Below are 12,960 nucleotides of genomic sequence, written 5' to 3' on the forward strand. Positions count from 1 at the left end.
TCTCTTTGTGCCTTGCATAGCTTAGGCCCATTGATTATCAGGCTCTCTGCTTAATTAAGTTGCCAGAAAGGATGTTTCAACCACAAGACAAAATGAGGTAAGATAACCAAATAAAGTTAATGGGCGTTAAGATCACAATAAAAACAAAACTAAAAGTAGAGAAGATAAAAGTAAATTCAGTCTAAGAAAATGAGTAATGACTACTAACCCACCGAAAGCAAACTAACAATACAATATTACATGTCCACCATTTGAGTGGAATGTTTCTAAATTATGAGGAATTGCATACAGAGAATATTAGTTTTTTGTATAGAAGTATTTGTTATTGTGAAAGTGGGTTGAGCCCTGTGGCTTTCGCGTGGAATGCATACTCTCCTGAATTGTTTAGTCATAAACTTCAGTCTACATCCATAAAGTTGTGATTAATTTTAACAAATGATACTTGAACTCAATCCACTATTGAGTTGGCTATGTTGCGCTAAATGGGTATACATAATTTGATACTCCTGATTTAAAGCCATCATATATAACAGACATTCGGGCTTTGGAGTATGCTTTACGGTCGGTTCTGAGAATTTTTTTTTTTAAATACGCACTTTCTCAAAACTTAGAAAATAGGGGGAAACAGAGTATTTTCTTGGGACAAATACTTATGCCTACCTCTTTGAGTTTATATATTTATCGGATGAATTCAGTTAAATCACTCCAACAGGCTATTGATGAAGGGGGAGGACGACGGGTTTTCAGAGGTCCGGCACTTCTCCGAGAGAACACGAGCTTTTCCGTCATTGAGTCACATCGTGGGGTACTTGCGAAGAAACTCTAATGCCCAAGTCAGAATGGTGGAGGGACAAGTACGAGTAAGATGGAACGTAGAGCGTGTACCTTAAGTTTTTTAAGACCCACCTTTTGTAGTGTTGAGTTATAGGGGCTCCAAGATTCGAGGCGTCATGATGAGTATTAGGTGCAGCTTGTCAGGGGAGCTATTGGATATTCTGACACAATGTATGATCAATCAAGTGTCACTCTTAATCCTTGATTCGAAATTCATTAACCTTAGATGAGATGCGGATGATGGGAACATTTTGTACTTATGCTCTCTATCTAGCCATATGATTATGAGAATGCAGTCAGTTTGCGATGCGTGCAGTCATTTGAGGGATGTAGTCAAACGCAGCGGAACATAGTTGGGTGAGCGGATTCATAGTTGATGGCCTTGTGTAGCTTACTACTTTGGGGTGGGAGGCCTAGGTGGGTCATGCTATAGGTCGGATTATCTTGTCTATAAGTCTATAACCTTTTGCACACAGCCATTATTGAATCTGATATAGGTAACTCGGATGGCGCCCAAGTTGTCAGGATTAGAGCCACGTTCAGTTGGCAATCGGTTGTGCTAGAATGTAGTCTCCCATTATGTCGGAACCATAATCCCCTATTTTTTGGTATGCACAAGTATGGATGCTTAGAGATATAGGGTTATATTCTCTGCTCCTCATGGGATGCCTTGGTTGGCCTTTTCAATTGTTTGAGGTCCGCATGTCGGGTTTGGTGTGACGTTGTCTTCGAGTTTTCCGCAGAACTGTCGAGTGGTTGGAAGGTTGCTGATGGCCGAATAGCATAGTTGGCAACCTGTTGTTCATGGGTGCTGGGAGGTGGTCTCCCCAACTACCAGAACATATATACATACTCTATTCGTATATAATGATAAATGATGTCTAAGGCACCTCTTAATGCTATGTTATGGACACTTTTTTTTTTTGAAACATATGTTATGGACACATTGAGAACATGTATAGTTGACATCAATAGGATGTCAATGCTCGCTTTTTATTTGTTAAGCTTCTATTCCTTGCTTTACTTGAGAGAAGAAATTGACCATACAACCATCTACGAATTGTCATAATTAAAAATTTAATAGTGATATAGTCACTTAAAATATTACAATACTTTATTTCTTAATTTCGATTATCATGGTAAGATATAACAATTGAAACTCGTTCTTCTCACTTCACACTAAAAAAAAAGCAAAAAAATTACTCGACACATCGACATTTGAACACCATAACCAAGGATAGGTTTTGTATGAATTGCTTCTATTTAGGATAGAAAAAGACTCGGATTGGAAAAGCTCATACATGAACGAAAGAACCTACGGTGTCCATATTTATTTTCATCCATAACCACAAATAACCATGATAATTTAAAACTTAATAGCAGTTGCTTATGATGATTTGAAACTCAATATCGGCTCAAACCAATAAACATTTAACAATTCAACTGGCCGTGTGTGTATGAGTTTACAAATTAATGTTTGCCCAAAAATTTAAAGATGTTAATGTAGTAATGTTTTTATAGAAAGACTTTTAGTTAATGTATGCATAAGTTCAAATATCAAAACTAATTTTAAAATAATATAGATTGTTAGGAAAATAATCCTTTGACACCTAATGTCACCTTCACCCATAGAGATATATATGAATAGAAGAGAGGAGTGAGAGATATGATGTGTAATGTAATAGGAAAAGAAGAGAAACATAATGGAAAGGAAGAGAAAGTGTAATGTAAATATATGAGACACTTTTACAAGGTAAAAGTTTAATCAAAATGAACGATTCGAAACTTCAGCTTTACATGGACTTTCAAAATTCCTCATCAAACTAATCTCTAAAAAAAACTAACAAAACACATTCAGTTTTCAAGATTTGTCCAAACAATATTTTGAACTTTGAAACCTCATTTAAGATGCAACAATGATTCTTTAAGATGCTACTAATTGAACTATTGAAGTACATAATTTCCCTACATTTAAATCCTTTAAATTTTTGAAAGCTCATCCAAGCACAAAGGCAGTAATCAGGGTAACAAAGCAACAACAGAACGCTAATTTCACAGGTCCACATAAAAGTTAAATAGTCGAGAGATAATATTGCCCTAAACTCTACCTTTGCATCTAAACAACATCACAATTCACATACACTTTCCAGCACATATCTGACATTGACCATCTAATAACTACGGATTGAGGAGGGAGCAAAACACAAGGCCAAAAAGATACAGTTATCTAAGGCATATGAATCTATACATAGAAGATCAAAGAAATAACACAAAAGTAAAACAAATACAAAGAGGAAAATAATCAAATCTACGCCTTGGCTAGATTAGCAGATGAAATGAAAATATATGTTGAAAGGATTTTGGCGTATAAAAATGATGACAACAGACTTAGAGACAATCATCATTAACGACCATGATAGACGAATAAAAAATTCTAGGGATTAACACAACTAATTCCTTCTATAAGCATAGTGCAGATGTTAAGGGAGCAATCTCAAATCTGATATTAGTGAGCCAAACCTTGTGGTTCAAGAGAATGGGCATGTGGGGGTAACACAGACTGATCTCAGCAAACAAAACATCACATGTAGGTAGGTAAAGGTTCGATGAGAGCAATCTTCCACCAAATAGAGCAATAATGCATAAAAACAAGGGGTCACAGTTGCTCAACTCATCAAGATCTTCCAAACAACGCGGCACAATCATAGAAAAAGGAACCCCATTCGAACAATGCCCATTGAACAAAACAAGAGTGCAATAGCAGATGGCCTGTTGCAGCTGAAAAGATTTTTTAGTTCAAAAACCATGCATACTAGCAACAAAAGAACCCAATGATGAATCCAAAAAGACCACATTTAGCCATGAATCCTGCCAAAAGGTCAAGAACATTAATAAAGCAGACCAAAACTAAAATCTGGTAAATAAGAAAGTGGGTGTTTGATTCAAATATTCAATAATTTACCCGGTTTGACTATTTCTATCCAAAGAACCTGAAACATGATAGCCAAATGGACATTCTAATTTTAAAACTTCTTTCTCCCAATGAGAAGAAGCAAAAATCCACATTCGGACATCCATCTTGGTCTTTCCAAAACCCATCCACCCAACACCACAATTATCCACAACCGCTTAAACTTTATCAGGTAATCCCGCAGCAAATATGGCATGAAAGTCACAATTCACAAGATAACCGGCAGCAATAATTGATAGCATAGAGCACAACATCAAATTCGACTGTAAGTCATAAGATTTCAACAGACCAAAAGATCGCACTTAGGAACATAAAAGAGTTTTAAAAATGTGCTGAGTACTGCATATCAAAACACTGGTATCATTGGTCCATCCAAACAACAATCCCAGAACATTGTTTATGAAAAAGAAAGTTGAAGCATTATCAGCAACCCCTTCAATTTCAAAGCTGCAAAAAAAACCACAAGTACAATTTCATTAAAAGCAATTAAACAGAGTGCAAAAAGAAGAGATCATCAATAAATGATGCATACCTCATAGAGAAGTCCAAATTATATCAACGATAGCCTCCTGATGATCCCCTTCGTTCATACGGTCCAGAACGATCACGATGGTATCGATCACTTCCAGAATCTCCATGACTACCACCATCCCTGCTGCTGCGCCCACCAGAAGAACGATCTGCATTTCTATCAGGACCATAGCCACCGCCACTGCTTCGACTTTCCCTGCCACCATACCTTCCCCCTCCTCGTTCCCCTTCACTAGGACACTCCCTAGCAAAATGACCAGGCTTACCACACTTAAAGCATTCACCTCCATTAGATCCACGACTACCTCCATAGCCTCGGCTACGATCACGATCGCCACGATCATCACGATCACGACCACGCTCTCTGTAGCGATCACCATCATCCCTATCCCTAGATGATCCTTGTGGCTGAGCTTTATCAACAGTAATAGTACGCCCATCTAAATCCATCCCATTCATAGCATCAATAGCCTCGTCCATTGCTTTCTTGTCATCAAATGTGACAAATCCAAACCCCCGAGAGCGTCCAGAGAACTTGTCAACAACAACCTGTTTCAGAAATTGTTAATCATATTACACAGTTTGCTAATAAACATGCTCAGTATGTATATATATACTGCAATTTTCCTTCCAAAATGAAAAAAATAACAGAATAAATTTTAGATCTAAGCCAAAGGTGCAGGCAGGATAAACCAACTTGTAATCTAACATGAAATAAGATACCTTTGCTTCCGTAAGCTTGCCAAACTTTTCAAATGCATCCTTTAACTTTCTATCAGATGTTGACCAGGCAAGGCCACCAATAAAACAGCGATACTCGTCCACATCTGACATCTTAAACTGTATATATGAAGGAAGACAAGCGCATAAAGATTAGCACATAATGTTAAATTAGCTATGCAGGATAAGCCACCCAAATTAATAAATAAGAGGGAGATGAGAATAGTTAAGGTATCAAATTTGTGATTGGGAAATTAAGGAGTCCTGGTCTCTTGAATACCAAGGAATTGGTGTTGTTTCCCTATTATACTTTACTGCTGGTACCTATCAAACTAATAACACTTTGACAGGAGTTAAAGATGAAGGAAACCACATGATAAAATATGGGTATAATTTTCAGGCAATCAATCAACTTGAGACTGAATTCATAGACATTTTGAGTAGTTTGTATAATGGTTTATCAAAGTTGCATGAGTATTTTGTTTATTGATAGATGGTCATTTATTTCCATGGATATGCAAACCAGAACAAAGAAAAAGAAGAAAACTACTGGTGCCTAACAGGTGTTAAACATTCAAACTTGCTACGACACACAACCTAAGTCCTAAATGAGGACAAACATGTCAAATATTCATCAAAGTATAGCTTTCCAGATTCTCTACAAAGTAATATTCAGTTTTGAAACCGTGATTATGAAACGACGAATCATACACAACAAAAGTATGAACCTACCATCATAACAACTATCAATAAATATGTAGCTTACCACTGTCACTGCCAAAAATAAAACTACATAGAGAGTTAAGCTAACAAATCAAAACAGAAAATACTGCAGATGCACAAATAGTCTACAAAGTATCCACCTTTTATATGAAATACTCCACCACACACACCCAGAACCTTGTCTCTAAGCAAAATAATCAAGAAACATAAAGAAGATTATTTTACGATGCAGAAATACCAAAATTCCCCCAAATTAATAAAATTCAACATTGTTACTCCCTTAACAGACGCACAAACACACAAATCTATATCAAGATTGTCAATTTTAGGGTTCCAAACATGAATTGCAAAAATAAAACCCTAATCGATGTTTCTGAACCAATTGTGACTAACAGAAACCCAGATTGAATCGGAAACGAGAGAATGGAGAAAACAATTGGATTGAAATAGTGAAAAGAAGAAGATGGAAGAAGAGTACCGATTCGGAGGTGGAGTTGGTTGGAGAAAAGGCGCGGAAGGATAACCTAGGAGCCCGAGGGAGAAGAAGAAACGAAAGCAATTCTGATTCTGCTCTCTTTCTTCACTACCTATATGTTTAGGTCACCCTCTCAAATCGACGTGTCACTTTCTTTTATTTATAATTTTTTTAATACTTGGAATTTTTTTTTTAAATGAAGTTTAATCCGTAAATCATATTCGAGCTGGGAACATTCACATTATGGTGATGCTAACTCTCTCAAGTCCAGCGGAGGTTTTTTCCATCCACAAGACTCGAACCTGATATCTTACTTAAGGGAAATCAAGTATGTACCACTTGAACCAACTACGCATTGGTAAAATACTTTCTTTTTTGATACTAGAAAATATTTTTTTTGTTACAACTAGAAAATACTTTCATTTGTTTATATATAAATATAATAAACTATCAGATTTCCTCAATTTTCTTCCATAAATTCAATTGAACTACTTCTTCTAGCTGTGATTCAAAGTATTCCATCATCTTTTGCACCCATTCTCACCTACCCATCACCTTTGTCATTTCCGATTGATCTGAAAAGTGTATACTTTCGGCGCCGGTTGTAGCTTGGATAAAGAAGAGTTTACCGCCGTGGAGCTGCTAACCATTCACGTCCTCATACCTCAAATGTTTTTTTTAGGCCAAATCCTCTGTGGTGTATCCTCCTCATATTAGGTGAAATTTGCTCCTCCATTTATTCAATTGGAGGATGTTGTTGACAACACCAAGGTTGATAAAAATGTTGTTGGATATTTGGAGTCTAAGGGTACTGCTGCAGTCATGCATAAAGAGGTTAAGAAGCCAGTTGCAATTTTTTGTGAGAGTTCCACCACTGCTTCTATCCATAAGTCTTTGAAGAGGAAGCTTGAGGCAGAATTTGATACATTTGTTTCTGAAATAGCTACTGATGTTGATGCTATTGATGCTCTTTTACAAAAGAAATTTGATGAAAAGTATGGTGGCAATGCTGGACCTCAATCCTCTGGTGTTAAAACTGATTTTAAGTGCTTAAAAAAGGCTGATGTTGAAGTCCAAAAGAGTGCAGTTTCCACTAAGACTACAATGAATGTTGCTAAAGAGATCATTAGTGCAAATGTTGAACAAAAGCTTAAGGATTGTAACATCATTGATCTGACACGTGATAAGGAAGAGTTTGAAATCTCACCCACTCAAGTAGCTACTATGTGTGAATCCTTTGATGCTACTTATATAACTAAGATGGAAAAGAATGGTGAAGTTACATCTAAGGAATTCATTGATTTAACCAAAGGGGAGGACGAAGTTCAGGATACAGCTATTGAGAATTCTGATGAGGTAGAGATGTGGGAAGTTGTTGACCTCTCTACATGAGATCCTAATTTGCTTTTAGTTAATGTCTATTTTAATATTGTGTAATGTTGTTTAAGGTACTAAGACTCTTCTTAGTGTATTTTGTGGACCCTAAAACTTTGTTCTTACAGTACATCATGTTACTTTTGTTCATTAACATGTGTATCATCTAGACCAGCAAGAGTCCCTGTATTGTTGTGTTGTTTTATGTTTTGATTCCTCTCATCTCTATGTAATGAAGATGATATTGTTGTGTTGTTTTATGTTGGTGTTTTATTTTTCAAGTTTGCTAAGTGTAAAACTATTTATAAGGTACATGATTTGATATGAATTTATAAGGTATTCTATTCAATTCACCTAATAGTCAGTATCCCACATGATCGTTGGTATGGTTATTTTTTTTAAATGGTATATATTAATCATATTTATATTGTATTATCTTCATTGAAGTAATAAAATGAGTAAAGTCAAATTTTGTTAAAATTGTTAAAGGAGATAATTGATAATACTCTTCATTATGAATTATAAAAACCAATCAATAACAAGGTACTCCTTATGCATTTTTTTAATATATATAATTGTTATCAGAGTGTTGTTCACATCTTTACATTTGTCAACACATCTACAAATTCTCAATCAATCAAAGAGAAAACTCATTCCATATCTTGAGTGTCATCTAAATGAAACTTTTTTTTTCAGAAAAGCAAATAATATGAAAAGTTGATGTAGTCACTGTTCATATTACACAGATTTTATCTACTACTTCTCAAGTACTCAAGTGATCTTAATTTATTTCTTTTTCTTTCATCATTCTATCAAATGATTTGAATTGAATGGCCATGAGATTGTTGCATTTAATGCATGATGTGAATCCATTTAATGCAAATCAGATGGGTGCAAGTTACTTCAACAATTTGTACACTATTTTTGACCTGATTATCCATTTCCAACGTCTATGTATATTGGATTGAAAGGTGATAATTATCTTAGTCAGTATCAACTCTCCCACGCTACAGTTGCAGCCGGTTGCAAGTACTTTTCCAATCATGCATTTCATTAAATGCTTATGTACTTGGCTTCTTTAGTTAGTCCTTTTGCTGATACAACTTTCTTTTTTCAATATAATGTCATGCTTCAGTACTTATGTGATTTGATCACATATTTTTTTCATTTATTTCTTCAAACCAATGATATTTCATTGTTAAAATTTTGCTGGACCATGAGCTATATAATGTCAGTTTCCAAGTTCTTGTGGATTCATATCACATTCACTCACAAACTCAATACTATCAAAACCGAATACAGCCATGTCTTCTCCTCTTCAAGGTACCAATATCTCCCTTATTCATTATTGCATCATATTGTAATCTCTCTTAATAAATTATACTAATAGTATTTTCGTATAAATTTTTAAGTAGAACAACAATTATAATAGATAGTTTAAATTCATCCTAAAATGTAGTCAGTTAAGCAAATAAGAGATTTAAAAGATTAGTAAAATATTTTTGAAAGAAACTGTAAAAGCAAATTGTTATAAGAAGTTGTTACTGATATACAAATTATTTTTAGCCAATTCGGACTGAGCTCCCATCAACTTTACCTTTGTGAATTGATATCTGTACATCAAGTTAGGAGAAGTAATGGCCCTAATTTTATTATGGCAATCCTAAATGAATTTCCAACTATGCTACAAAGAGTGTTTGGACTGCTGAAAAGCTTTAGTTCAATTTCAAACCTCTTTTTAAATTTATGATTATAACACTAAGTAGTTCTATATTTATTTAAAGTATTTAATTGGAGAAGGAAATTTAATCCATTTTATAAACCATACTGGATATTAGTGTGATAATGTTAAAAAAATAATTATTTTCATTGTTAGTTAAACTTAAGAAGAAGACTTCAGGAATATTAATTATCAAAATAGTTCATGTACAGAGTTTTGAATTGTTATTTCTTTAGTCATGTTCTCGCAAGTAATATAAGTAGAAACAATTTATTTGTTATAATCCATAGACTATTGATTATTAATCTATTGTGATCATAGTTTGTCAAAATTATTTTTTATTTAACTGTAACATTAATTCATACCCTATGTACAGTATATTTTTTTCTAAATTATTCGTAGTTAGAAGTCATTCTATATTGTGGAAAAATAATTATTCTTTTTATTATTAAATGCAGATATTTCAAATCAGATTCCGGTATCATCTAAGGATAGATTTCAAAATACAACAGGTATTTATTCGTATATGAATCATTACTTTATAAGTATTAGTTCAAATAGCACAATTAGAAGTTCTACAATTATTTTTTCACACAAATGTTACGATTTTAATTTTAATTATTTTATCTAAGAGTTGTTTCAAAATTTTAGATAATCCTCCAAAAAAATACAAACGTGGATGTGCTCCTAAAAAACAAAGTATCCCACGTCCTAAAAAAAGAGGACAGATAGAAGTGAGTTTCTCAACATTTAATACATTACTTTTGTTTTCTCAATGTTGATAATCAAAGTACATATTTGATTAATTCTAATATTTCAGAATAATTGTTTTATTAGTGTCCAGTTGGACTCTACCGGGTGAAAGCTCCACACAGAACTCATCTCCAATGAATATAGATGTAAATAAAGGTACTATATTACATTGTAAATTGATAGAAATGTTTATATTATTAGTAGTAAATTATTGATATTCATATTATTAAACTATTGAGTCAAATATTTGTATGTGTATATGACTTCGTGATACAAATATTGATTCCTTTTGATTTATTTTATTAATTTTTTAAATAATTGTTCCAACCAAAACTGTCGAGATAAATTCCTATTTCATATGTTATATTGTTATTGTTTTTTTATATTGATTACATTTTGTAAATAGGGTCCATATGTAATCCATCTACTGCAAGAGTTGCTTCTAACAACATTCGCAAAAATTTCAATTTTATTGAAATTGAAAAACAAAGTAAGTATTGTTTTCTTAAATATGTGAAGACATTATAATTATTTTATGATAAATATTATTGGTTTATTATTGTAGCATATGTTGACCTCGGGGATATGAATATGACATGTCAGTATTGTGGAGCAAAACTATGGCATTTAGAACGAGCTGAAAAGAGTAAATCAACTCTTGACCCAGATTTTTCTATATGTTGTAGTAAAGGCAAAATATCTATTCCTTATCTGAAAGACTCCCCTGAATTATTGTTGAAGTTGCTTACTCATAATGAACCAAGGAGACGAAATTTCCTTGATAACATTAGGTCGTACAATAGCATGTTTGCTTTCACCTCAATTGGAGGGAAAGTTGTCAGCAGTGTTAATGATGGTCATGGTCCTCCCAAATTTATTATCAGTGGTCAGAATTATCATCGGATCGGAAGTTTGCTTCCCGAAGAAGGTCATCCGCCTAAGTTTGCTCAATTGTATATATACGATACACAAAATGAAGTTGAAAACCGAATCAAACATTTCAGGTATTTCATAAGTATTAACTTAGCTACAAGTTATATTATATACATATACATATACACGTTTATGGTATTAATTATCATTATCTACAACAGGAGTGGTAGTGGAAATAGTAGTATTGATCCTGATTTGGTGTCTGACTTGATTAAAATGGTTGATGAATTCAATCGTTTAGCCAAGTTATTTAGAAGAGTCCGTGACTATGTTCAAGAGGGTGAAGCTGAGAATGTTGCTTTGAGATTATTCAGAAGTTGTTCTCTTGATCCCAAAACTTACAATCTTCCAAGTGTAGATGAAGTTGCAGCATTAATAGTTGGTCATTTTGATAGCTCTGATTGTGGGCGTGATATTATTCTACGTACAAGAAATGGTCAACTGCAGAGGATTTATGAAAACCATTCTTCCTTCATGCCATTACAATACCCAATTTTATTCCCACATGGTGAAAAAGGTTTCTCAGAGGATATTGATTTTGCAAATTCACATAATGTTAATACAGATCCTAGACGGGATCACATTTCATTGCGTGAGTGGGTAGTTTTTAGACTTTTTGAAAGGCAATTTGAATGCAAGCGAATATTTCTATCTAGACGATTGTTCCAACAGTTTGTTGTTGATTGCTATTCCAGGGCCGGCCCTGGGCCTGTGCAAGCAGGCCCACAGCCCAGGGCCTCCAAAAAAGAAGGGGCCTCAAAAAAAATTCTCAAATGCTACGGTTTCTAAAGTGTGGCCTAAAGTGTTTATGCAACAGTTTAGAAACCGTTGCCTTTTCCTCTGCTAATGCTTTGTCTTGAGTTGCTTCCTAAAGTGTGGCCTAAAGTATTTATGCAACAGCTTAGAAAATGTTGCCTTTTTAGACTTTTGGCCACGGTTTTTTGACTGGGGCACACGTCCGTTGCCTTTTCTCCAAAAACTACCCTACTTTGCTAAATAATTTAAATAGATAATGTTTCTTAAAAAAAATTATTAAGGGTCCATTTTCATTATTTGCCCAGGGCCTCCAAAATGTCAGGACCGGCCCTGTGCTATTCAATGATTGAGTCTCAGAGATTGTATTATTACCGTAACAACCAATCAACAATCAGAAGACATTTCTTGGAAGGAATTGAGGAAGCAATGAATCGTGGTGATACTAATTCATCAACTTTTGGATCTAGAGTATATCTTCCTGCATCTTTCAAAGGTGGCAAGCGAGATATGTTCAATAATTGTCAAGATGCCATGGCTATTTCTAGAACATATGGTTATCCCGATCTATTTTTGACAATGACATGCAATCCTAAATGGCCTGAAATTGAACGGCATGTTTCTCAATACGGTTTAACTGCTTCAGATAGACCAAATTTAGCATGCCGCGTTTTTCATATGAAATTGCTTGAATTCATTGCTGATCTAAAGAGGGGTGATTTCTTTGGTAAAGCTGTCGCAGGTATGTTTTATGATTCAATTATATTATAGTAATTTTTAAATTTATATTTCATAAGTTTAGCATCAAAATATAAATCATTTTCAATTGTTATGTTCTTAATTTTAGGCACATATACAATTGAGTTTCAAAAAAGAGGATTGCCGCATGCCCATATTCTTTTGTGGCTTAGCATGGAAAATAAGTTACGTTCTCCTAATATGATTGATTCTGTTATAAGTGCTGAACTGCCGGATCCTCTCCTCTATCCTGAATTGTTTGAATGTGTATCAAATTATATGGTTCATGGTCCATGTGGGTTGAGTAAGAAAGATTCTCCTTGCATGAAGAATGGTCGTTGTTCTAAATTCTTCCCAAAAAACTTTGTATCAACAACATCCTTTGATAGTGATGGTTATCTAATATACAGAAGGAGAGATACAAAAGTGACAACC

At 34.2% G+C, this 12,960-nt stretch overlaps 2 protein-coding genes across 3 annotated transcripts; one reads left to right on the forward strand and one right to left on the reverse strand.

Moving 5' to 3' along the window:
- Positions 1–4,012: 4,012 nt before the first annotated feature.
- Positions 4,013–6,391, reverse strand: LOC130711731 (glycine-rich RNA-binding protein RZ1A). Its single transcript, XM_057561451.1, has 4 exons — positions 6,258–6,391; positions 5,060–5,176; positions 4,338–4,885; positions 4,013–4,252 (listed from the first exon to the last, which is right to left on the reverse strand). Exons 2-3 carry the CDS (start codon positions 5,168–5,170, stop codon positions 4,361–4,363), a joined length of 636 nt encoding a protein of 211 aa, XP_057417434.1. The 5' UTR covers positions 5,171–5,176; positions 6,258–6,391; the 3' UTR covers positions 4,013–4,252; positions 4,338–4,360.
- Positions 6,392–8,857: 2,466 nt separating this feature from the next.
- Positions 8,858–12,953, forward strand: LOC130710064 (uncharacterized). 2 transcript variants are annotated; one of them, XR_009010277.1, is made up of 7 exons: positions 8,858–8,951; positions 9,807–9,860; positions 10,000–10,082; positions 10,186–10,257; positions 10,508–10,591; positions 10,667–12,529; positions 12,635–12,953. XR_009010277.1 is itself a non-coding variant. In XM_057559219.1 (6 exons), coding segments are annotated over exons 3-6 (1,314 nt in total). In that variant the 5' UTR covers positions 8,858–8,951; positions 9,807–9,860; positions 10,000–10,081; the 3' UTR covers positions 11,824–12,953. The 2 variants fall into 2 exon arrangements, 1 of the variants encoding a protein (XP_057415202.1); XM_057559219.1 differs by having other exon boundaries at positions 10,667–12,953.
- Positions 12,954–12,960: the final 7 nt, after the last annotated feature.

Source organism: Lotus japonicus, chromosome 4 (assembly GCF_012489685.1).
Source record: "Lotus japonicus ecotype B-129 chromosome 4, LjGifu_v1.2".
Classification (NCBI taxonomy): Eukaryota; Viridiplantae; Streptophyta; class Magnoliopsida; order Fabales; family Fabaceae; genus Lotus; species Lotus japonicus.

What these genes read in the sequence shown, in the direction of transcription:
- LOC130710064 (XM_057559219.1), top strand. An exon ending in GAATATAGATGTAAATAAAG is followed by an intron (nt 10,258 to 10,507) that starts GTACTATATTAC and finishes TTTTGTAAATAG; the next exon opens with GGTCCATATGTAATCCATCT. An exon ending in TATTGAAATTGAAAAACAAA is followed by an intron (nt 10,592 to 10,666) that starts GTAAGTATTGTT and finishes TTATTATTGTAG; the next exon opens with CATATGTTGACCTCGGGGAT.
- LOC130711731 (XM_057561451.1), bottom strand. Translation starts at nt 5,170, where the DNA reads ATGTCAGATGTGGACGAGTATCGCTGTTTTATTGGTGGCCTTGCCTGG. An exon ending in GCAAGCTTACGGAAGCAAAG is followed by an intron (nt 4,886 to 5,059) that starts GTATCTTATTTC and finishes TTTCTGAAACAG; the next exon opens with GTTGTTGTTGACAAGTTCTC.